The sequence below is a fragment of the Anguilla anguilla genome, chromosome 15, assembly GCF_013347855.1.
Source record: "Anguilla anguilla isolate fAngAng1 chromosome 15, fAngAng1.pri, whole genome shotgun sequence".
NCBI classification, from domain to species: domain Eukaryota; kingdom Metazoa; phylum Chordata; class Actinopteri; order Anguilliformes; family Anguillidae; genus Anguilla; species Anguilla anguilla.
The window spans coordinates 27,579,813-27,606,244 of NC_049215.1; the positions used below are offsets into that span (position 1 = coordinate 27,579,813).

The 26,432-nt window shown below is 45.3% G+C and overlaps 1 protein-coding gene across 11 annotated transcripts in view; it reads right to left on the minus strand.

Moving 5' to 3' along the window:
• LOC118214236 (neural cell adhesion molecule 2-like) overlaps window positions 1-26,432 on the minus strand; it is a 483,289-nt gene that overhangs the window by 27,125 nt on the left and 429,732 nt on the right. For all 11 annotated transcript variants that reach the window (XM_035394023.1, XM_035394022.1, XM_035394021.1 and 8 more), the window contains 7 exons: window positions 23,057-23,202; window positions 17,199-17,349; window positions 15,750-15,937; window positions 14,471-14,567; window positions 7,684-7,857; window positions 1,170-1,289; window positions 661-782 (listed from right to left, as the gene is read on the minus strand). In XM_035394023.1, the coding sequence (XP_035249914.1) occupies window positions 661-782; window positions 1,170-1,289; window positions 7,684-7,857; window positions 14,471-14,567; window positions 15,750-15,937; window positions 17,199-17,349; window positions 23,057-23,202 (998 nt within the window). The remainder of the gene's footprint in view (window positions 1-660; window positions 783-1,169; window positions 1,290-7,683; window positions 7,858-14,470; window positions 14,568-15,749; window positions 15,938-17,198; window positions 17,350-23,056; window positions 23,203-26,432) is intronic.

Sequence of the window (26,432 nt, forward strand, 5' to 3'; positions counted from 1 at the left end):
AACCTGGATAGTGAAATTTTGTTTATGAATATTAAATAAAACAGCAAAAAATCAGCCCATTGCAGGTTCCATTTTCCCCTTAAGATGAAAGTTGGATAGCCTTGGTCGACAATTAATATATTCTATATTAATATCAATATTGACTCTTTACTTCACTGTACTGTTAATTAATATTCTCACAGATTATATTTCTATCCAACTGTTCACATGCAAATGTTGAATTTGCACAGATTGGTCCATTGGCATTCCCAGGTTTTTGGTGGAGGCGATACAGCCATTTGAGCCATCATTACACAGACCATGGTATGCCCTCTTTGACGTCTCTGAGCTGCATGCAATACAGCCATGTATAATCGAGAGAGGGTTATACATCACTCGTCCAAGTGTGAGTATTTCTTGCAAACTCTCCATAACTGTGTTTGACTGGCGCTCCTTCGATTACATAGTCTTGGAATGCCCTCTTCAGAATATTCGCATAACAGTAGATGATGGAAACACACACTGATTCGCATTTTCTTTCGTTGACTTTTTCGAAAATCACCTTGACATTTGCGAAACACTTGGTTGGAGATCTTAGTTTTAGACAGAGGAGAAATGATGCGAGTCAGTCGGGAAACACAGTGAAGAGGTGACTGCAGGTGAGGTGGCGTCCCCGCTTACCATCTTGTACTTGACTATGTACTCCACAATGGGCATCCCGCCATCATCCTGCTTCACCAGGCCCAGCCTATAGGCCTTCCCTACACCCCTCTGCCCGTGTACTACTGGGGGGCTGGGTTCTCCTGCAGGTGGGGGGGAGGTGGGGGGGAGGGCAGTTAGTCACAACATGTTGCACATTGAGCACTGACACAAACATTGGATGCTTGCCTACCACCATTATGTTTCATACACTCCACTGTGGCTGCCCACTGCTCCTGAGTAACTAGGATGGGTTAAATGCAGAGGACAAATTAAGCCACTCGGTTCAGTGAAGCATATCTTATATTATATTCTCTTATTCATAAATGTGTATTTGTGTGTTCAGTTCTATCTACTACTAGGAAAGCATGAAGCATGTGAGAATTTTCTTTAAAGAAAAGAACAGCCATAAAAACCACGGCCTTCTTGTTGACAGCGGTCAAACTAGAGTGGACTAGCACAAAGTGCAGACGGAGATAAAAGGTGCTCACGGATGGGGAGGGTCTGGAAGTTCTCCGTGCGGCTGAACTCGCCCTGTCCTTTCCCGTTCACGGCTGCCACCCGCACCTCGTACGTGGTGTTGGGCTCCAGGTTGGTCAGCAGCACCACCGCTGTGGGGCGAGAGAGCGAGAGACAGAGAGAGAGAGAGAGAGAGTGAGTGCGTCAGGGCAGACAGACATGGACCCTCGCAGAACAGAGAGTAAGTGCGTCCACACAAACAAAGCAATGCAGGCAAGACAGACTGACAGACAGGGAGTCTTCCAGACAGCCATTTCAAAGGCGAAGAGAATAAGACTCCTCATCACTGTTTTTTTCATAGATCCAAAGCCCACCTTTATGTTGACAGATTCAAAGTGTAGATGCCAGACACCTTCAATTCAGAAAGCCTCTGGAGCCTGAACCACAGTTGCTGGGTCACAGTTCTTGATGCGTGTCTTTGCCTCTGAACATTCAACACTCTTCATCACCCTCTGTTGGTTATTTCAACTCATGACATTTTGCAGTGGTACACACAAATCATTTTAACTCTCAAGTCTGCTCATGAACACAATCCTACAAAGTACTGAAAAAAGTGAATGTGTCACAGGGACGTCTTAAAAGGGAGAAGGACAACTCACCAACAGATCACTCATTCTGTACCATCCGCTACATAAGCCCCTTTAAACCAAACTGACAATCCCCACATCTATCTTTTACATTTAATTTTATAAAGTATATAAAAAAAGATGTATTACTGTTTGCATTGCTTATATTAGAATGACATTATTACTGTTCAACAAAAAGAACTGAAACTGAAAAAGTTGGGGGTGGGTGAGATTTGGAGGGTGGACATGGTCAGGTAACACACACAAAACTAAATAAATAAAGAGAAAATAAAAGGGCTCTAAAAATAAAAGACTGCACTACTAAATCTCCAGAAGAGGTTGATATGGACAGGGCCGTTTGATTTGAAAGCTTCCAGCATTAGCTATTATCTTGGATAAGTCACAGTGGACTGTCTGAACATCACATCTAATGAAAGGAAAAACCTTGCCCATTATCAAACAGCAAGCTTCCTGCCTTTCAGTCTTTTGAACTCATTCACAAGCCCATGGCGATAACTGGCTTTCAAAACTGCCCAAGGTGCGTGACCGTTCGTCTTTGAGTCTCCTGGTTATCGAATGTGCAGACTTTCAGCACTCTCCAAAATGAGTCAACCCCTTTTTAACAATGAGCAAGAAAGCCATATGAAATAAACTAGTCAGGTATGGAGTTATATTCTATGCTCAAATAGCTGGTAAAGTACAACTTTCACACTGACACCGCTGCTCAGAAAAAAAAGGGTTTCAGTCAAGAAATAATATATTTTTTCCAAAACGATACGCATCACTGATGTAGTCATTTTGCATTTCAGGGCAGGCGTGACATGTCTATTGCCTTTTTAAAAGCGAACCCTTCACGATGTCTACATCAACCTTGTGGCACCAACAATACCGTTTGTTGCTTAGCAATTATATTCTTGTTGCTTGCATCTGTGTCCTCAAGGGTTTGGACGTTGCAGTCTTCCCAATTCCAGTGCGCGCGACTGGAAAGGGTTTGAAAAACGTGGTCGATGTTAAACTTCCACGTCTGCTGTCAGCCTGAAATGGGCCGCAGATAAGAGGCCCTTCAAAAAATGCATCAATCACCGGCAGTTTTCCTCGGACAATTTTGTGTTTCTGTACCATTTGGTGGCTGGTAAATGCGGCACAATTTGACACACAATATAAGCGGTGGAAGGTCAGCCGGGGCCTGGATTCCCAGGAGTAGTACTCGCAGGGCTTGTAATCTGTTCTAATCTTGGGCACTAAACCCACGGCATACACAGTCACTTCACCACCAAAGCTTATTTTTCAGTGGGAGCATATTGCCATTCTTTGCCTGCCAGGCTGTGAGAAGCACGCAGTACATTACATTTCTCCAATCCCCTGTTGGCTGAAGCTGAAAGAGAACTGTCCATTGGGTGACAGATCTTCCTCCTCGCTGCGATAGGCTGTTTGATCGTCCGCAGGCATTGTTTGCCTTTCCCAGCAGGCAGTCGTGTTGAGATGAGTGAGATCCATACACACATCCTTCTTGTGCTATTATTCTTTGACTCAATCACCATTACTGAATCACTCTTGCACAGTCAACAGGGTTGCAATAATGTGCTTCCTTGCCTTGAAATCTTCCTTGAAATTAACCACAAGAGGCAAAGACAGCGGCCATTTTCTTTCCAGCGCTTAGCGAACACATGGCAAGATGGTACCAAGTCAGTAATAAACTTCCAATTGTAATGTGAAATCCTTTTTTTAATATACTGTTATATTTGAAAGCATTCTCTAAAAATTTTTAAGCTTTTGTGTATTCACAGTCACTCCCTGTATTGATGGTACCATGCTCGATTAACATAGCGTCCTGCCATGAAGACGACAATGAAGTTGGGAGACATCATGACACCGGCTTGAAACATTGTTTTAGATTTCCAGATTCTGTAAAAGTGGAGGGCTAAACTGCCAAACAGCATAACAATGACAAAAATGCAAACCATATATACCCAGTTCATTTGGTTTTGGATGTTATAAAAGGCAAAAACAAACAATCAGGCATGTTCACACTACTACATCAAATGCATTAGTCCTTCTAACCCAAATTTAATAGGCATGACCGTTTGAAACTACCAGCCAGACAATACCTCACAGTGTGTAATTACCTTCAAGAGTTCATTCTTATTCAATTCAGTACTAATCAGAAATTTTTCTCTCTCTCTTTTTTTGATAAATAGCACACTTTCATTTTCTTTGCCTTGTGTTCCATTGAACATAAAAGCCCCAAAAACCCATCAGTTCAAAGCTGGTGTTTGAACCTTGGCAAAGGCATTTTTGCTGAGGGAAATTAAATTGCATGAATGCATTTAGTAGTAATAATGTGCTCAACTGAATTAATGCAACCATCAAAATTCCTTGGGAAAAATGTGGTAAATATAGAAAAGGCACAAGTACTCATATAAAACTATAAATCCTTTTGTTCCATCTGACAAAACAGGCTAAAACTATTTTAGAAAGCCATTTCAAATTACTTATAAAGACAAATTTGAAATATTGGCAGTATTTTAAAATAATAATAAAAAAGTTTTATGTTCACAAGCTGTTTTTGTTTTGAATAGGGTTATCCTCACACAAATTCACATTAAGATTTTACTCTCGAGATTCTTCCCCCGCATTTTCCCTTTCTCCGTTGTTTTCCTGACTTTCCTGAAACAATGATTTGAGATCAGAGTAAATATTCAACTAATTAAATGCTATCTGTGTCTTGGCTACCCTGTTACTCATGAGGAGTACTCCCCTCACCTATGTCCCCATTACCTAAGGTGAGTAGAAGTGCTCTGCGTTATTCCTGTGTGTGACTATTCAGCATCAAGAGAATTTACTCAGCTTCTCATCAGTTACGCAGTGTAAAGATACAGTGTATATAATATACATCTTCTGTACAATTTGTTTCTTTATATAAGGCTCTAATTGCGTCAATAAATTAATTTGAAAAAACGGAAAACCAAGCTATATTGGTGGCTTTTTACAAACTGCGCAATCGGAAAACAAAATGATCAGACCTTCTTGAATAAATGGCTCAGTCAGTCATTACATTTAAAGGCTTGATTTTGCATCGAGTCCATTAATGTATTTTGCTTTTATGTTTTGCTTTTTATATGAACTGATGGGTAACAGTAAAACTGTGCAATTAGTTATACCACAAGTATAGAGCGTTAGTGGAGTGGAATGTTTTGCTACATCAGAGAGAGTAGTCTGGTGCTGGTATAACTAATGAATAAGTTGAGAATGTTTTGGGTGTGAACCATGTTATTGAGAAAAAACATGAACAACATGCTTACATATCATTCCGAACAGTTTTATCTATAGTCGCACATACAAAGACCACTGAAGTAACCTCTGCATCAAAATTAGGCCCATGTTAAATGTGTAAAAGAATGTCAAACCAAATGTTCAGTGAGATAGTACAGCGAAGATGCTCCTGTGTGCATGTAAAATAAAACCGTTTGTACTATTGATTTGGGTGGGCTAACTCCTCTGTCTGGTTAGGATCCCCTGCAACCCAATAATACATATACACAATAAACTATACCCTTAAACTTCTCTGGTACTTCTGTCTGCTAGTCACAACACAAACCGGTCTTTCAGTACCTCCCGAGTTTCCCCACAATAATTCTACCCCCGTGTTCCAGCTCTACATATGAAAGGTCTTCGAAACTGTAGTTATTAACTATAAGCCCTTCAGGTTTGTCGGTGTTGCTTACCTGCCAGACATATTTGTCCTTTAAGTTCCTTTTTGAAGTTTGAACATCAAACGGACCCCCCGGGTGTTGTAAAAATCGATCTGCCATTTTGCGGTCGGAGCAGCGCGCATCAGGCTGCTCTCGGCGCTCGCTGTTGACTCGCACATAACTGATATTACACCCCGTCGGCTCCTACGGGCAGGACTGAGAAAAACCACGGAATGCACTGAGTTCCCTCGGGCCGCGTGTTTCCGGGGACGCATTTTGACGTAACGGCAGACAGTGCGTGTGTGAGGCAGACTAACCCCACAACTTTCAGCCCTTTGCCTCTCAAACCTTGTGTTTCAATTGGCTATTCCACCCTGTGCTGGCATTCATGATTAGTAACACTCCACCAGTTCGATGGATGACTGAATGTCATTTGGAGATTTATCTATCGCACCCCCCCACCCCCCAGACATTAGAGTGAAAACTAAAGCTAACGACTGAATACAATACAAAACGTAATAAAATCGTCAAGCTAAGATTTCTGCGTGTAGTACATAAAGTGTACTGTCAAAAATGGGAACTTTTTTGTGACTGTAAAACGGTTTTAATGCAAGCCTTCTTTCAAGCTGTTCATTCTTCACTCAAGCTGCAATATTTTATGGGCAAACTTGAGGTAAAATGGTAATATTTATCTCACTAAAGCCATGCTGGTCTCATGTGAGCTTTAAAAGCTTTGGGAGTGTCGGTGTGGTACTGAACACCCATCTCATTATTTTATATTTCTGTCATAGTCAGCTTCATGCAATTCAACAGGGCATCGCATTCACATATGTAACCTTTCAAATCCTGACTGAAAGGTCACCAGTTCAAATCCCAGTGCTTTGCCCCTGACGTGAGGCCTAATAGAGTTTCTGTCACCAGGGTTGCCAACTCACTTTCAGGCTCTGTCTCACACTCTCATGCCACCCAGACACATCTCACACCAAAAAAAGACCACAGCTAAAAACAAAGCTGCTCTCCGACTAGACACATCATCTATCAGCTCGCATGACAAAGTACATTGTTTTTCAGCACGACAAACTGAGATTGGTTTATAAACATTACAAAGAGACTGTCGATTGGCTACCTATATTGCACCAATCAAATTTCAGCTCGCATGTAGCAGGGTGACACAGTTACAGCAGGCGGTCACTGGAATACTGCAATGCAGTTATTGGTTATGCCATTACAGGGCTGACAACCAAGGCCCCCCACCCCAACCAACCGCCCACCCCCCCACCCACCCCGCCCCGTAATAGCAATCTCATTCCAGCTAGCTGACTGAACCTGGAAACTCTGCTGTCACTTAACAGAAAGAGCAATGTCTATTTAGCACACTTAAGATGAACGATAATTTCTAAAAAAAAAAAAAACAATGTAAATTAGGCACTTAGTAGTGTGGCGGAGTACACGGTGATAAGAGTCCTGTCGCAGTCGGTGAAATAGCTCGGCCTGTCTGAACCCCTCGCTCTCCGCCGTCGTGCGATGTTTGGAGTGCAGTCAAGCGGAAGCGAGCTGGTAAGAGCATTAACTGCATATTAGTGCTGACATGACCAAAGTGGATCCCCGCTGGGACCATCGTGCTTCATTACCTGATGTGTGAAGAACCTCGCAGGCTTTCTGCCGTTGCTGTGATGGTTGGTCTTAAGGTTATTATAATAACATCAGCGCGAGCAACAAGGTTTGAGAGGCTGGTTTGTGTTGTGACAGGAAATCCTTCGGCAGTTAACTGTGCTAAAGTGAACTTGAAGTTCCTTGTTAATCTGCCTTTCAATATCTGGTTTAGAACCATGTAAAGTTGGAACAAGGCCGTCCTTTATAAGCAATAAAAGTGCAACTAAAAAATTTGGTTTTACATTGTGGCTAAGGTGTAAGCGTTGAAAGTGCATGAAGGCCGACTAATTTTAGCTCCATCATGGTCAGATGTGGTGAATGAATGAACATGTGAAATACAACTCTGCACAAAGAGCAATTCAATAAGTAGCAATTACACTTTCAATAGCCTGTGTGTGTACTGGAGGGTTATTTCACAGTACGATGATTACTCCCTCGTCAAACGGCAGTTCACGATTTTCATCTTCAATCTGCGATGACCGTGATCTCTCACACGCTCCCGTACTGTCATGGAGCCGGTAGCCAGGACTATAACTGCGATGACTGTAATGATGATGCGCAGGCGGAACACTCACTCTGCACTCCGTGAGACCTGACGTCCCTCCAGTCCTGCGAGCCGACGTCCTTGTACCGGACCAGGTAGTGACCAATGGGGACCCCGCCGTGGGAGTCCGGCTTCATGAAGGTAACCGTGGCGACGCGCTGAGACACAGAGCTGAGGCGGACGGAGTACGGGTTCGAGGGCACGTCTGGAACACAGAAATGCACGTGTGTGTCTGTATGGACTGCATTCAAGAAGCGAGGACAATTTTTCTGTGTTGTTCTTTGGGCCAGCAGGAATGTTGCTACTTTTAACCACAATACTACGTGGTTATCTAGCAGATCATGATGCTATACAAGTGACATGAAGGTTGCACACACACACACACACACACACATACACACACACACACACACACACATGCACGCACGCACACACACAGAAACACACAACACTCAAAACTGAGGTTATGCCATTTATCAGGTGCCTAATCAATCCCCCTTATCAAACAAATACTTCCTTTTATCAGGTAAACCCTCCAGGGTTCAGCTAATCAAAGGAATCCCATTCTCTCCTGCAGAGTCTTTCATTCCATTCCATGAATCCATTAAAAGGGTCCACTGCAGCCGTCCGTGCGCCGTGCAGAACACGGTCTGCGCGCGCGCGCACAAAGTCCTCTCCTAACCCAGAATTCTGAGAACCCGGCTCTCATTATCACACGCTCTCACGAAACAGCACTTTGCTCGGCTGCCTACGTCAGGCAGCGCGCGCAGGGAAACGACCGCGTGGATTTATTTTCGACTCGCGCGGAGAGAGGCGCGGCGCTTCTGCCCCCCGTAAAACCTTCACTCAGCCGGCTGACTCCACCTGCAGCGCCCGCTGCGTCTCCACCATCCGCCCCTCACGTTCCATTTGTTTTTATGATTTAAAAGTCAGTGGCGTCGTGCAGGCTTTTACATATGTCTAAATGACATTATTACCCACAGGAAACAAGAGAGGACAGAACATAACATTAAATCTCTGCACCAGTCAATCATGGTGGTGGATGTGTTGACACGCGAACCAGTGCAAGCGTGCGAGCCCTCTTGCCTAATATTGCTTTACTTACAAGCTAAAGAGCGAGGCACAATCTAAAAAAGAATTATGTGATTTGGAGTTAACCCGCGCCCGGGGTGTGTGTATCCGGGCATGCTCACTGGATTATTCCTAAGATGGAGGGACCTGCTTTTTTGGGTCCCACCTGACCCCAGCACTGTGGAGTCTGTTATGTCGTGATTCAGAATCAAAATGTGGAAATGTGGATCATTGATAAAGTGAAACTCGCTTTCTATTCAACATTTTTATAAAGTGAAGTTGTGGAAACCCATACACAAAATTGATAGAATTTTCCCTCCATTCTTCTCCTAGGAGGTCACAGCTCCTAAGCATTCTTAATGATTTTCTAAACAGACTTCTCTAGAACCAAACACGTTCCTGCCAGAGTTAGATTAATTGACTGTAATTCAATATATCTGACCAAAGCTTGTTCTCAGTGATTGTGCCCTTTAATAGAAATGTTGTCTGTGTGCTAGTGGGCAGGCAAACTAAACCAGGGGTCTTTGTCTCCAGAACGTGATTAAGCCGTGACCAGATAAATACGAACGCCTCTCAAGAAGGGTATCTTTATCCCGAGGCGCACGCATCACAAACATTTGGGGTGATTTATAATAGCCACCATCAATGTTTCTGCTCAGACAGGAGCCAATCATTTTCTGCTTGAGTGTTTTTTATTTTATTTTAATTTTATTTGTATGATTTAGATTCATGGAGTTTATTTTGCATTTCCTTGGCCGGCTGTATTGTCATCAGAACCACCGCACTTCTCATTTGCATGTCATTAAAGTGATTTGTGTTTTGTAACACACGGACGTAATCAATGACCTCCTCAGTGATCCAAGGCAGGTTGGGATAATGTCCTTTGTAGCAAAGAGAGAAACAGGGATAACCGAGAAGCATCGCGTATTCTAGATATGCCTCACATTTCTTATGAGTATTTACATAGTGGGTGTGTATACACTTTATTCAGCTGCGCCACCAGGACATTGCAGTTAATCCCTACTGTGCCACTGCGTTGCTATGGAACACAAGTTTAAAAATCGAAGCTCTGCACAACACATTTCCCAAAATTTCATGGGCTCCCAAAAAACCCCTCCTGCACAGGCAGCCACTGTTATGTTTCATTTGTTTCGACTGGAACGGGCCTCGCAACTGAAATGGGCCTTGTCTCAATCATAAATAGAAAAAAATATATGGTTAGCCCTCAAAATTCCCACAGTGAATAAAAGAATTGCCTACTCAGTGGTGTCCCCATTCAGCCATTGTTGGTGCTATTCCTAACTTAAGCTATTTCAGTGACTTAAGCTATTTCAGTTAAGCTATTTTAAACTACTGTTTGAAGGGCACATAAGTCAGGGACACTGTTTTAACAGGCGCTGTGTTTGTATTCTTGCTGAAAGAGCGCATTGCACTTGATGCAGCATTTGCTGGAGTTACAGGCCAATGGTTATTATTTAAGTTAAAGATTGTAAATCTAATTTTGAAACTGAAATATTAAACTGAGTAGGCTAATTTCAGTTGCGTGCCATTGTTTCTTGTGTTATTTTTAAGATAGTTCAATGTGGGTGGTAGTGGGGGGAGGGGGGGGTTGCGAGCTGTACGTTAGAATAGAGAGTAAGTGGGTGGTTTTTGAAATAGGCCCCTAAATAGCAAAGGGCGAAGAATATAACGTTACATGGCAGAAATTTTCAGCTTATTTTGATGCTCATTAATGATTTTATTATCATTATTAATAAGCCATTGATAGCCTGAAGCCATTGCAGTAATTGTTTGAATGATACCTTCATGCATTAGTTCCCTTGCACAGATTTTCCCAGAGGAAAAGATGCTACTTTACAGGTAGGTAAATAGACAGACAGACAGACAAATTTCCCCTCTCAGGTCCAGTCCTCACTCATTAAACGCTGTGGCAGCCTCACATCTTTTCTTCTCATATGAAACTGTGGCAATCTCACACCTGCTCTCCTCACACAAAACTGAAAACTCTGAAACCCACTCTCTTACCCACTCAGCGTCCGAGCCCAGGTCTTCCCAAACACATCCCCGTTTCCCGTGAAAAATCAGCGCAGAAACCTATTCGTGATTATTGGCAGTCATTATTCTTAGCTTCAAACCATTTAGACTTTGGGAAACAATGATTTATTCCTGACCCTCAATGCATCAAACCAGCCAGAAATGAAGTCAAAGGGAGATTACTTTTAAACAGACCTCCGTATTAGCTGAAATCAGCATACACAGTTGCGTTAAATAGATTATTTCTACAGCAGGCGTACATAATCATTTAAAAATGCGCTCTGTTCATTCAGTGTTCAAAATGCCTCACACCTGCTTTGAATTTCAAACAATGATTCTACTTCTGCTGTTAAAATATAATACAGACTATAATTTGCTGAAAATGTCCCACTTTAGCTACTTGCAGGTTTTATTCCTTTCATTTAATTTCCAGCCATGTCTGTTGGGGCAAGCTGCAGCCAGCCAAGTGAGAATGCATTACATCATTTCCTAACCCCATCTGGGGGTCCTGAAGCCACAGTCTCATCAAAACAGTCCACATGACCTCATCCGATCTCTTAACAGCCTCACCCCCTCATATAAACCTGTGCCAGTCTCACACCCACCCCCTCATATAAACCTGTGCCAGTCTCACACTCACCCCCTCATATAAACCTGTACCAGTCTCACACTCACCCCCTCATATTAAAACTGTACCAGTCTCACACCCACCCCCTCATATAACCCTGTGCCAGTCTCACACTCACCCCCTCATATAAACCTGTACCAGTCTCACACTCACCCCCTCATATTAAAACTGTACCAGTCTCACACTCACCCCCTCATATAAAACTGTGCCAGTCTCACACCCACCCCCTCATATAAACCTGTGCCAGTATCACATCCACCCCCTCATATAACCCTGTGCCAGTCTCATACCCACCCCCTCATGTAAAACTGTGCCAGTCTCACACCCACCCCCTCATATAACCCTGTGCCAGTCTCACACTCACCCCCTCATATAAAACTATGCCAGTCTCACACCCACCCCCTCATATAAACCTGTGCCAGTCTCACACCCACCCCCTCATATAACCCTGTGCCAGTCTCATACCCACCCCCTCATGTAAAACTGTGCCAGTCTCACACCCACCCCCTCATATAACCCTGTGCCAGTCTCACACCAACCCCCTCATATAAACCTGTGCCAGTATCACATCCACCCCCTCATATAACCCTGTGTCAGTCTCACAACCACCCCCTCATATAAAACTATGCCAGTCTCACACCCACCCCCTCATATAACCCTGTGCCAGTCTCACATCCACCCCCTCATGTAAAACTATGCCAGTCTCACACACACCCCCTCATATAAGCCTGTGCCACTCAAACCCACCCCCTCATATAACCCTGTACCAGTCTCACACCCACCCCCTCATATAAACCTGTGCCAGTCTCACACCCACCCCCTCATATAACCCTGTACCAGTCTCACACCCACCCCATCATATAACCCTGTCCCAGTCTCACACCCACCCCATCATATAACCCTGTGCCAGTCTCACACCCACCCCCTCATATAAGCCTGTGCCACTCAAACCCACCCCCTCATATAACCCTGTACCAGTCTCACACCCACCCCATCATATAACCCTGTGCCAGTCCACACCTACCCCCTCATGTAAAACTGTGCCAGTCTCACACCCACCCCCTCATGTAAAACTGTGCCAGTCTCACACCCACCCCCTCATATAACCCTGTACCAGTCTCACACCCACCCCCTCATATAACCCTGTGCCAGTCTCACACCCACCCGCTCATATTAAACTGTGCCAGTCTCACACCCACCCCCTCATATAACCCTGTGCCAGTCTCACACCCACCCCCTCATATAACCCTGTGCCAGTCTCACACCCAACCCCCATATAACCCTGTGCCAGTCTCACACCCACCCCCTCATATAAACCTGTGCCAGTCTCACACCCACCCCCTGTGCCACTCAAACCGGCCCCCTCATATAACCCTGTGCCAGTCTCACACCCACCCCCTCATATAACCCTGTGCCAGTCTCACATCCACCCCCTCATATAAAACTATGCCAGTCTCCTATCCCTCTCAAATAAAGCAGGATTCATACCACATTGATTCTAATTGTCCCCTCAAGGACATCTAAATTACCAACAATACCCGCAACATATCTACAGGTATATATCCGACAGGGTTGTGTGTGTGCACGGGTGTCTATATGAAATCTGAGTGTGTGTGTGAGTGTGTGCACCCTTGTGTCTGTGCACACATGCGTGTGTGTGTGTTGCCCATGAGAATCAGCTACAAGTACAGTAAATACTGAATTTGAGATTCAATTGAACAGCAGGAATAGAGAATGCTTCTTAGTTTTTTTCTTTCGTTTAGTGCATTTTAATTATACTTCCCATCAAACTTTCATATTATTACAATCACTATTATTATAAACGGCACAATTAAATCTGTGATATTAGGGACTCATTCAAATGATCTCATATTCTATAATCATGGAACACTAACCTCAGTCTGCCTGTTCAACCAATGTTGGGAACTGTGACTAATAGTTTGGTGTGAATTATAGCCTGGCAGCCGTTCAGACAAGATTTCAATCAGAGGCAAGGACGCCATTCTGGTATTAATGCACTGTGCAGTCAGCCTCCTACAGGATCGCTCCCTTTTTCTTTCGCTGTGAGTGGTGTGAGAGCGGCCTGGTCTCGAATACAAATCACGCCTCCGTTAATAAAACATGAAATGAGGCTGGGGTGGGATTTCAGGCCCCCTCTAGGCGGGGGGCTCCCTGTACGAATAGCAGCGGAGACGCCGGGGACGATCACCGCCTCCGCGGCGGCGCGTCCAATCGAAATCCCCGAGCGCGGAACGCGCCTTCCGAAGATACGCAACGATGCCGCTGCGCGGCAGCCATTCCGTTTGAAAAATACCGACTTCACCCGCCGCGGATTCACGGTCCTGCTCCCGCGCGTCGGCCCTGTCGCGTCCCGCCACGGAAGCTTTAACAACGTTGTAAATCTATCGCGAGCGTGCAACAAGGTTTATGGGTTTCCACCTGTCGGGACACTTAAAGCAATTACCCTTATCAAAGCTTTACATACGTTACTGTCCATACGCGGCCCGAACAATCCTCACCCTGAAGGAAAGAGTTTCCCGTCGTACACCTTTAGCTCTCGCCGCAAATCAGTCACAGCAGCGGAAATCGATGACAAATTGAGGAGGAAGCATTCTTATCCCAGTGAATTCGCACTCGTTAGGAGCCGGACTTTTTCATTAATTCGGAAGCGCCCGCTCAGCAAGCGTCCGGCAGTGAAAGAGGCTCCTGTGCCTCTCGGAACTGAGCGCGTTAACCGTGTCTCCCTGCTGCGCTTCCGGAACTTTCCGCGGCTACAAAAACCCAGGAGCGCGCTGCTGCAAATCGTTCTGTGGGTTATGGTAAAAACGGGTGATTCTGCACTGCAAACTGGTCAAAGTGACAGGGAATGGGTGCGTCTGGGCTACAGCAAATCAGTCCATGTTACAACAGTGATCTGTGTTAAGGGTCTGTGCTACGTAATGGTGAATGACTGTTTTTAACAGTGATCTGGCCTGACTGCGTTAATGAATGGGTCCATGCTATTAAAACAAAACAGCCAAACGGACACCTTGGCACCTCTTACTGTTTTTCTGCACTAAGCATGGTCTCCACCTCAGCCACTCACCTGCCTGAGCCAGGATGAACTCCTGGTACCGTACTCCAATGTTGTTCCTCGCTGTGCAGTTGTATCTCCCAAAGTCTCTGTCTGACATCGGGGTGACCTGGACCAAATGGTAGAGAGGTCAGTCAGGGGTTTTTACAAAACACGAAACAGACCAGGGGCGCTGTGAGACTTAAAGCTCAACTGGGGCACAGACCCCAGGTCCCAGCACTCACAACCCTGAAAATCATGTTCTCATACCCCTGAAACTGCCTTATGTTCGCTCACAGCCTTGCACGTTGTTGACAGCTGACACATTTTGTTTTTTCCCCTCAGTTGTCTACCTGCTTGCTTGACGGTAATAGTGATATTGTGATTAGTGATTATTGACCGAAATTAAAAAAAAAAAAAATGGTAATAGTGATCTAATTTTTTTCATTATCATTTTACTGGGGGACAGAAAAATACTACTGGGTCACATGCACTGGTAAACGTGGTCTGGCAACACCCGGGGAGAAAGACACTGCAATTGTGGAAAATGATGGCAAATTGGTAGTCTGACCAATGTGTGCTGAGTGCATGTATCATCGTACTGCCTGACTATGGTATTACAGTAGAGCAAGTATGAAATGGCTGTCTTAACCACAGCCTGTCTAGACTGTTCAGCTCACCTACTAAAAGGAATGACACTATCAGTGTAGCTGATACAATAAAAAGGAAGCAAGGAAAGGATGCAAGGACTGAGGAATCGTATTAAACGTATTAGGAAAATGGGATGTCCATATTCAGTCAAGCGTCAGTTCAAAACCACGTCAGTTACCGATGTGGCAGATGGAGAGAGGTAGATCCACATGGGTCGATCATTTATATGACACGTTCTGAAAAAATATTTCCACAAAGGATGCACTCATGTTTCCTTGCTCAAGCATCCTTTGGTAGCCTTCTAGCTCCTTGTTCCTAGCTCCTTCAAGGAGAATTCAACAGGTCGGAATGTCCTTGAAGATGGCAGACCTTGATCAATTACCGGGTCACGCAAGATACACGCAATTTAGACTCTCCAATTAGCCTAACCTGCAAGTTCCAAAGGAAACTCACATAGACACGGAGAAAACAAGCAAACTCAACAAAGAAAGGCTCCATAATTCTAACTCAGGACCTTCTTGCTGTGAGGCAACAGTGCTATCCACCGCATCACCATGTACATCTCACCGCAGTTAGGACACAATAATAGCTTTAGAGTGCAGACAACATGCAGTCACACTCCAATGGTGCAGCCCAGCAGAAGTCTAACCAACAGCCTTACCTCTAGCAGCGACCGGCCTTCGCTGTTGTACACGCGGGCGCTGCCTGGGCCTTCGGTGGAGATGGTCTGTCTGTCCTTCTTCCACAGAAGGGAGGCCTGGGGGTTCGCCATCACTTCACAGCTGATGTTGACTGGATTTCCTTCCCATGAGTAGTAGATGGTATGATTGCTCTGAAACTTGGGTGCATCTAAACCAAGGAGGAGAAAAAAAACAAATAAATCAGAGTTGCACCCGCACACACAGAGCTCTGAGTTGAGAGGGTCAGTAGTTGTGTCCAAAAAGAAGGTGTGTCTAAACCTAGGGGTAGTGTGATCAGGTCGGAAATGAGAGCATGTCTAAACCAAGAGAATAACGCTCACGCTTTTAAAAATTTGACTCCCTGGAACATCTGTCTGCAATTCACCGTCATATAAAACACTCGCAGGCCATTACCAACTATGACATCTACATCACAATATTGCTAAACACACAGGACATCCTATTGCGAAGCTGCGCGGTTGCAGACAACAATTAAATCGGCTACATTCTGAACGGCTGCCTATAGCCTCTATTAGTGCAGGTCTGGTGTATGATTGCTCTCAAGTCTCCATCGAGGAGACTGATGGCTGGCTTCAGCGAGCTGTGCGTCTGGATAAACGAGTCCATCAGTGTGCCAGGGATTGTTTAAGCACCCTGCCACTGTGTGCAATCAGGCTTTTCAACGGCTCCCCCGACACACCCGCGAGCGCCATCGCTATGCACCGTAATCGTGCCATTGACTGGGCAATCTGGCGGTATGGCGCGCCGTGACAGTGATAGTCGTTGAGGTTTGGACCCTGGTGCAGAATCAACAGTGAAGCAGGCCGCGCGTTTCATTCTGACAACAACGGTCAATATAAACGCGGTCGTAAAATCCAGGGCAGGAGAAGAAAAATGTGCCACCTACAAGCGTTTTCGCAAGGAACGTGGTCTGTCGCTTCCTGTTTAACACCGGCATTAGGCAAAGAATCCTCTCTTTTCTAGCTCGGCACATTTCACAGCTGTTCAGTACTTTATGCTCTCCTGTGTTCTTCTGTGATTTCCTCTACCTGACCTATGCAGTAGAGTGTCTATCATCTAAACGGACTCTAGAGTTTTAGATGAAAGCAAAAAAAATGTGTGTTTAAAGTTTGATTTCAGTAACACCACAGGATATACATAAATAATATAAATTCACATTTAATGCTACACTGTGCATACATGTCATTTCCTGTGTGTGCATGTGCGTGTGTGCATGCGTCTTATGGGAAGATGAAATCTGCTGTATTTATATGTTCCACCTATTGCATGGGTGATGTAGGCTGCATGTGACATGTTTGTGTAGGTTAGGTTACATGCTGTGAATTCGGCAGCCAGCTTTATGTGTTTTGCGTGGGCAGCTATCTGTGCACACGCTAGCACAGCCTGCTTGCAGTGCGCTCTGCGCTCACACTCGATGTCCAGGAACATGCTCTTCTGGTGACCTCCGATCCAGCTGAGGGCCTCGCAGTCGAAGCGACCCCAGTCCGACAGCTTCACCCCGCTGATGGTCAGCATGGACTTCCCGTGACGACCGCGAACTTCCACCCGCCCGTCCAAGCTCTGCAGGGGGCACCACGGAACGGGGAAATTAGATGCACATATTCTGCCCCATGAAGGACATGTACAAGAGGGAGTCCAGGTCTAACACTGCCTTCAGTCGTCTTCGCTGTTTGACTGTTTACAAACCACTTAATGTTACTCTAGACAGGTAATTTAAAAGCAAAAGCAATCTAAGCAACAGTATTCAATGACATTTAAAAACAAAATCGTCAGTGTTATAAAAATGTATTATACTTCATAGTCAGAAGAAATGTTGCCATGTTTATAAAGTCATGCTCTTTTCACGTGTAAATAATTTTGCAAACATTTTGAATACTGGATAATATGGGTGTTTCTGGCAGAGTTAGCATCTGTCCGTGGTTGACGTGTAACCGTGTCGACGCGTTAAATCATCCGTTGCACGCGGTAACCGGCTAATCGCTCAGGGAAAGCGCCGTAAACAAATTACTCACTCTTGAATGCGTAAGTAACTATGAAAAGCTGCTCCTGCTAGCCTGAATGACACACCTGTATTCCTCTTGACATCTCACGCCTTCCTGGTTTAAATGGGAGGCCAGGCGTCGACACTAAGGTTTTAAACGCGGCCCTTCGCGTGGGAAGAGCCCCTATTTGCATCAGCAGCAGAGTCAGCGGCCACGTAATGCCTCCTGCATACGAGATTAAATCACAGGATCCGATGAAAACGGCGCTTTAATATTGACCCGCACGTTAACCTTGTTTAATACGCATGTGAATATCCCTGTCGGCACACGTACAGATTCTACAGCAGCGGCAGCATGCACGCGCACACTGTGCAGAAACAGACAGATTCCAGGTAAACAATTAGATACACCCACTAAGCCATCAGTTGTACGAGGAGACAACAAATCAATACGCCATATACCATGAACTGAAAAAGGTATCCTTTAAAATGCCACAGCTCTTAGCACTCCCGAAATGAGGAAGACAACCCACACAATTATTTCGAAACTGCGGTAATGACATTGGATGGAATGATAATGGATGAGCGATGTTTTATTGAAAAAAAGCACACAGTTCCGATGGAACTCGCCGGCTTTAAATATGCAATATGTTACCAGTAAGAGGCGCCTTGTTCGTGGCGTAACGATCAAGAGGCCTAAGTTCGCTGTGAGCGAAAGAGATTGCTTGTGGTATGGACCAATCGATGGGGAAAGGTTCTCCGAATTGGAAGACGCCCCGCGCGATACGGCGTGCCTGACAGATTTAAGTTCCCTGTACCGGGAAAAGGACTTGCATTTGCGGTGCGCGGAAATCGATGGGTTTTAAGCTCCTCGTAAGGGGGGGGGGGGGAACTGTGCTCGTGGCGTACGCTGTGGTAATCAGCTGAATTGTTTAGCACGGTGCCCACTCAGACAGCAGGCTTCTCGCGGCCCACGCGCTTCTGTAGAGGCTGCTTCCGGCTCCATTTCATCTGCTTAGTACACAAGCAGATGGCGCCAGCCCGGAGCTGTCACCGTGGAAAGAAAAAAAAAGGCTCTCCGGCAGATTTATGTTCTGAGCCTGGCCCGCGTTCGTATGCTGGGAGCGGGTTCAATAGACGTTAAAAAAAAAAAAAAACGCCGATGCGCTCCTGGAAATGTTTCTGCTCTCAGGTCCCGGGGACATATTGGTGAAAACTGTAAATATTTTGTGTGTGCTCCTCCCACTGCGTGTCGCTGCCCCTGGGAGGAAAGCTTTTTCCCTCGACGGAGCGGTAGTGCGAGAAAAACGCGCCATCTTGTCGGCTCGTGCGGGCTTCTTTGGCTGTGGAGGCTCTACCTCAGGTGTGAGCTACTGTAGGTGGGGGTCTGCGGAAGGGGGAGCCAAACACGGCTCCGGTACGTCTGCCGATTCACGACTCTGCACAGAGACAACTGTTCCACGGCGGAGACGAGAAAATTAGACTGTTGTCAGTCACCGTGCGGCATCAAAACACCAGCTTGTAGGAGCCACACTTCCAAAGCCAAGACAGATCTCTCAGAGACAAGGGTAGGATATTCAATAAAACCACTAGAGCACACTGTCTTTGACTTTGAATGACAAACACAAATGAGTTTTGCGAGTGTTGATTGCCCGTGGAATAAACACATCTCCAGCCAAATGAAGAAAGCCCAAGATGTGTCAGAACTCAGAAGGACAAACATAAACAAGTGTTACAACTGTCGATTGCCTCTGGAATAAACACACATCTTTAGCCAAGTGCAGCAAGCCCAAGATGTGTCAGAACTTCAACTATTATCATGCATTTATATCCACAACATCAACTGCTTTATTGCAGAGGGACCCCAAATGGGTTAGAGCTCAGCTTAACACACACACACATTCAGCCAAACACCCAGAGGTGTTCTTTAGTTTTCCTCCAGTCAAAGTCCAGGGAGGCCTTTATAACGCAGCTCACACCCCAGTTGGGGACAGGGGCTGTTTAATATTCCTCCCAGATCTGTGGGAGAGGGTAAAACACTGCAACAGCATCACTGAGCTAGAGGAACTTCCCCGGATGCGTCTTTTCGGCCCTGACAGAAAGGTGATAGATTTCGCCTCTTTTCCAGGGGCCGGCCAGAAAAAAAAAAACGGAAACAAAAACAAATCTGCCCATTTCACAGGCGTTTAGCTCTTAGCCTCCATCACCTCAAATGGAGTTTTCCCTCAATGACAGATGGGCAGCAAATGTGTTGTTTCTGATTTGAAATGATTCAAACTAACCCGCTCCTTCTTGCATTCCAACGCCTCGGAGTCACAGTAGGCCTCCCTGTTTTCCTTAGGCTCATCACTTAAAGTTGGTTCCAACTCCTGTACCTTATCATTTGGTACCAACAAAAATTACCTGTCCAATCCCATGACTGGCTACAATTGACAAATTCCAAGAAACACAGCGTTTCTCACTTTCTTAATTTGCTAATGTTTTTGAAACATGCTGACAATCAGCAAGAAAACACAGCAACAATAAATGTAATGAATAAATGCCACTGTGCAGAGCTATGCCGTCTTTCCTTTACAATTGAAAAAAGCAGGTACACTTAACTGACATTCTGGACTGCACAAACACATCCTGTTCACAATGACACATTGTGGAATGGATTCTGCTTACAAAAAAAACAAACAAAAAAAAAGGCGCATATTTCTTCTGGAGCGATGTCAATGTCGCTTTGCTGTCAGTATGTGTACTTACCTGTCACAGACCAACACTGTGCAAGACTACTGCATTTAATCCTGAACAACAGCCACTCCGGGCCTCAGTTTATTGAGCATAAAAGCCCCCAACTATTCTAAAGCATTGTTAAATGAGTGCGGCGATGATTATTCTCTTAGAAAACAGTGCATTTGCGTCTCAAGGGTACGTAGTAAGTGCCGAAGAAAGGCTTTCAGCCGCGAGGCGCCAAATGATTGCAATCGTCTACCAGCCCACCTCTAAAAAAAAAAAGTTTACACTTCTACAGACTGAGGCTTACTATTATAAAAAAAGAAAGAAAATATTGAGAAAGTTTCACAGCTATGTGTGTGGCTGTTTGCATGATTGCCATCTCAGTCAGTCGCCCACCACTCAATGGGGGTTCCTTCCTGCGCTATAAACCATGGTTATATTACAACAAGGGGCACGGCTAACGCGTGCGCGCGCGGAAAACGGCGTCCTCGTGGCAAGGCGGACCCGTGATGACCTCATCGCGTCGCCGATACACCGCGGCGGCGAGGTGACATTGTGATTTGGAGAGGGCGTGCTCTAATGGCTCAGGCGGGAACGCACTCCGTCTTGCGAGGAGGGCATTAAGACGGAGGTGAGCTGAGACTATTTATTAAGTGAATTGCCCAGCGCCTCAGACACAGCCCGGTCCTCCCCGGGAGCCAGGCGCCGTTAATATTGTGCATTTATTTTTCACTTTAATTATGCATTTCACATTTCACCATCGCCATCTGAATAATCAGATTAAAAGTAGAGAGCAGGGGAAAGTGCAATCGCTCTTCATTGCTTTCAGGGAAAACACTCAAGAACCCGCCAGGCCGCTGGCCAATATTTGATGAATATTCCCCCGCAGTCTGTGTCTACGTATTAATAAATTAATGGTTAAATTAGTCTTTCAAAGCGGAAAACGTTTGCCATCCAACATGCACCATTAGAGCAGTGTTCTTTTAGTATCGCTGAATTGATGCAAGGTTGCTGTGTACTGAACATGCAGCGATGAAATGCAATGGTCTGCCTGCTCTCTGGAAGAATGTATTATTCTCTACATCAGGGTTTATAAATCTGTTTTTCTTGCCTTGGCACCATGGACCCTTATAAGGAATTAGGGCACCCCCTCCCCCACAATTTAGAATATAAATCAGTCCAGTTAAAGACTGAGGTCTCCAGCAAAGGCACCTAATTAAACTCTTATGCCTCACACATAATTACTTTTTCATTCACTTATATTCTGAGAATGAATACATGTATACAGATTTAGAGACCACCCCATATTACTTGAAGAAGAATTGGGGTTACTCCACCAAATTTTGATGGTTCAACAATATTTGTTATTTTTATTATTCATTTATGGGTACAAGTTTGTATAGTTTGCATTATTCGATGTATAACAATGATGTGCACTCAGTTGTCATTTTGTCATTGTTATCTGAATAAATTATCTGCAAACCTAGATTTAACACATACACACACATATACCATAAACTGTGAATTGAAAATTTGATGTGGTCTCAATTTTTTAGGAGCTGTAAATAAAACTGCAAAGCATGTTATGCATCTTTATCACCAGACAGAGAGAGAGAGAGAGAGAGAGAGAGAGAGAGAGAGAGAGCGAAATGGAAGAGATGGCCTGTCCTTTGCTACAGGATTGTGGGCTATGGAGAAAGCAGACTGTTGTCATAAGGGTGGTCAAAGCAGCTTGAAGGACAACAAAAATCTGTATTCTTTTAAGGGCACAGTTTATCACATGGATAACTGAACACAGTTTGATCGCGAAATGGACAAAATTTAACTTCAAATGCATGCATCAAGGCTAGCCATTTATGCAAAATAAATCTCTCTGTTCCATTCCTGCTTACCAAACTAGCTGCCCTTATTGCCTGACTGATCACAGAGAAGCCCAGTGCAGTCGAATCCTTCAGTTGCTCCCACATGCAAAAGCTCAGTCAAATAATTTATTTCAAAGGTGGGGGAAAAAAAAAAAAAAACCTAACATGATATTCCCGGTAAGGTGCTTCTTTATGAAATTACGTACGAAAAAATGAATTTGGATCCTGCCGCTTCTTGCTCTAAAATATTTGCCAGCTCATAAAATGACTTGTAAAATTGTGCGTGGGATGGTGTATGGCTGTAAATGCCACCTGTGGCGTCCGCGTTCCCCCATAATTAATGCGGAGAATGCGCGCACAGCTGTCAGCGGCGACTGCTCGGTGCGTGTTTGTCGGCGCGTAGGGTGTGGATTTACTGCATGCATAATAGCTACGCGCGGTGACCGTTTACAACACGCGTGCGGTATCAGTGTTTGCGCCTGAGCTATTGCTGAACATTTTTATAGCCCTGCGGGCCGTCACCCCAGGACCGTCACCAGAAGGGAGGCGGACATTGGGGGGGGGTGGGGGGGGGGGGGGGGGGTACCTAGTAACGTTGTCTGGCGCCCTGGAGGAAGTGGGGAAGGAGGGGGGCACGGTCCGTGAACCTGCTGTAAATATTAATGTGGTCAACGTGACACCCGGCAGCGCTCTGCTCCAGCACCTTGTCTCCATCAGCGAAGCTCTTCCCATCACTCGCCCTCCTCCAGGAGATTTCGGGGAGGGGCTCCCCTTCGGCGGTGCAGGAGATCATGGCGGCGCTGTCCTCCACCGCCGTCACATTCCGCAGCTGGGTGATCTGGGGCTGGACTGCGGGGGGGGTGGGGGGGGTGGACAGGACAGGACACACAGTGACAGGACAGGGGAGGGAGAGTGTCAGTGACTGAGAATCCTGGGAGAGATTAATGCGCAAAAGCACATTTAAGCTGTTCTGCACTTTGCTATTCCACATACAGCACCGCTGTTCACCTATCGACAGCGCAAATCGTTCCACCGTTTCATCACATCGAAGACAAAAAAAACAAAAAAAAAAACCTATTCAGGGTTCATTTTCCCCCATTATTTAAAAACAGCAGACTCTCAATTCTCACTTGCCTCTTTTCATAATCTCTCTCACATTTTTCAATGTTTCTTTTTTCATGTAGACTGTGTGGGAGGAGCAGTCGTCAAACGACAGGAGAAGAGAAGTGTGCGCCCCTCTCATGTGAACAGGGTCAGTACCGTATCAGCGCTTCACTCATAGTTCTGGGTCAGTGCAACAGCCCAGCAAGTAGTTATCCTCTTGGGTCCCTCCCCCCCCTCCTACCCTGCTCAGAGCGGCATCGCTGGGACGCTCTGAGTGGCCCCCGCTCCGTGGCGTCCCAGCAGACTGCGCTCTCGCAGCCGGGGAGTGGGGGGGGGGGGGTGGGTATATTTAGCGCTCCGCGGCCGCCTCGATGAGCCTTCCCACAGCGCGGCGCGGCACGGCGCACTAGCGATAAGCGTGGCGTTCCAGCGCATGCTCCACAGCTGCCCTCTGTCTCCCCCAGATAAGCCACTCGTGCAAATGGCTGCCTGAGCCCTCCCTACATGACAAGGGCCCGCGCCTCATGCCATGAATTATGAATAACATAGCTGTTTTATTTTTCCTTTTTTTGTCCCCCTCCCCCCCCCCCCCAACTGGAAGCTTAAAAGCACCAAGGAATAAGCAAATATGTAAAGGCATGGATTGAATTTAAAAACACGCAATTTTCGATTTAAAGATGTGCGGAAGGATAAAATGCTCATCCCCCATTGCCACGGTGACCTCCAGGGCAGAGGAGGGAATAATGAACTGAAAGAGAGGGGAGGAATGGTAACGGAGGAATGGTAACATGTCCCCAATGCCTCAAAGAGAGGGGAGAATGGTAACTTGTCCCCAATGCCTCAAAGAGAGGGGAGAATGGTAACTTGTCCCCAATGCCTCAAAGAGAGGGGAGAATGGTAACTTGTCCCCAATGCCTCAAAGAGAGGGGAGAATGGTAACATGTCCTCAATGCCTCAAAGAGAGGGGAGAATGGTAACTTGTCCCCAATGCCTCAAAGAGAGGGGAGAATGGTAACATGTCCTCAATGCCTCAAAGAGAGGGGAGAATGGTAACATGTCCTCAATGCCTCAAAGAGAGGGGAGAATGGTAACATGTCCTCAATGCCTCAAAGAGAGGGGAGAATGGTACAGTAACATGTTCCCAATGCCAGGAGACACAGCGGGCCTGTCACGCTTCTCACTGATTAATAACTTTCATGACTAAAACATGATCAAGCAGAACAAAAAATGAAATAAATAAATGAAAGAGAGCTGAAAGATGCCGGGTATTAGGAGCAGAAGGACTGCAGGGGGACCAGGTGGGAACACCAGGTGGGATCGGCTCCTTGCCAGGCCACCCCACCCAAACCAGACTTCCGTGGGGGTTCCCTCTGTGGGGATTCCCCCACCTGAATGGCCCCCTCACCTGACCGCTCTGCACACCTGCAGTGACACTACAGAGCCGGGGGGGAGGAAGTGCACAAAGTGAAGGGCGGAACTCTCACTTTCAAATGCTGCCATTGACTTCTGTTTTATTCCGTTATTGCAGGAGATTGTGCTTCCAGCTCATTTAGAGGCATCTTTGTAAACTGCAGCAATTCTTTCATGTATCAGATGAGTCTCCAAAAGGCACAGAAACTTCACAATTACAGAGCTGTAGGTAAATCAATAATAACATCACTGCCGTTCAGCTCATTAGCGAGCTAACCGGTGTACAATAATTTCCCCTCCAGGTAAGATCCTGAAGGAAGTGATCAGTGCCACTATTAAACAAATAAATATGTATTATTGAGGAGCCCATAGGGTAACTGCTAATAGGATCACAGAGAGCAATTTACAATTGTCCTTTGCTGTTAATATTTATTCAGGTTAAAAAGGAGGATATTTTTGTGGAGGCATTTGCACACATTTGCATGCATATGTTTGTATGTACAGGTACATTCTTGAGTGTGGTTTTGTGTAGTTGGAGGAGTATTTGCACTAGATACTAGAAGAAGAAATAAGCAGGAGTCATTTGTGAAAACTAAGGAGTGTAACAGAATTTTAATGTTCACTTTGTAATGTTTTATCACACGTCTAATTGGGCATTTTGTCTCATCATGTTTTGAGTTTGCAGTCTCTATCTAGGAGAGTTTGAGTTCTGCTGATAAGATCATCATTTTGCTCACAACTTGATGGGACATTTATGTGGTACTTTATAGGAAGTAAGTTGCAAGTAAAGTACTGTTGGACAAAAACTCATTATTTTACAAAGAACTGATTAATCAATGTTTCATTATCGCTCTCTTCTCAGGGAAATTAAGATTAGGTTTCTCTTTGGCTGTGAGACAGCAGAGGAATTTCTGTCGCAGTAAATAGGACACATCCAAAATGCCTACTGCCGGGGGTGTCCGATCTTACGTGAAAAGAGTGGGCCCGGGTGCAGGCTTCTGTTTTAGAGCAGCACTACAACTCCTGATTCAACTAGCTAGCTAATCAACATGGTCCTCAAACAAGACCTCAATAAGCAGAATCGGGTGTCTTAGCGCTAGGCTAAAACAAAAAACCTGCACCCATCCACACCGGCCCTTTCTGGGCGCCCCTGGTCTACAGTGAACCTAGCACTGTGTTAAGCCTCGTACTGAACACCCTGTGGGTCTTCTGCTCCCATTGCAAGTCCTTACAGAGCCATTTCCCGTTGTTAATAACTGTAAAAAAAAAGATGTTCTTTGTGTGAGCGGGAAATTCACCTGCTAATAGTTTTCAGCAATGCTCCACGTTCTGCTGATAAAAAAACAGGCAATAAAAAAATAATAAAATCTAAGTAAAAAATGAAATGAGCTCAACCAGACCCCCTCTGGTCTCCTTTAGCCAAGAAACGATAAAAAAGGTTCAATCTTAACAGTAATTGGCAGTGCATTTGTCACCGTTCCATTACAGCATTTTCTGATTCATTAAAATTGCACTGGGAGACCTTTTAGCATTATGTGATTATTTTTTGATATATTTTTTTATTG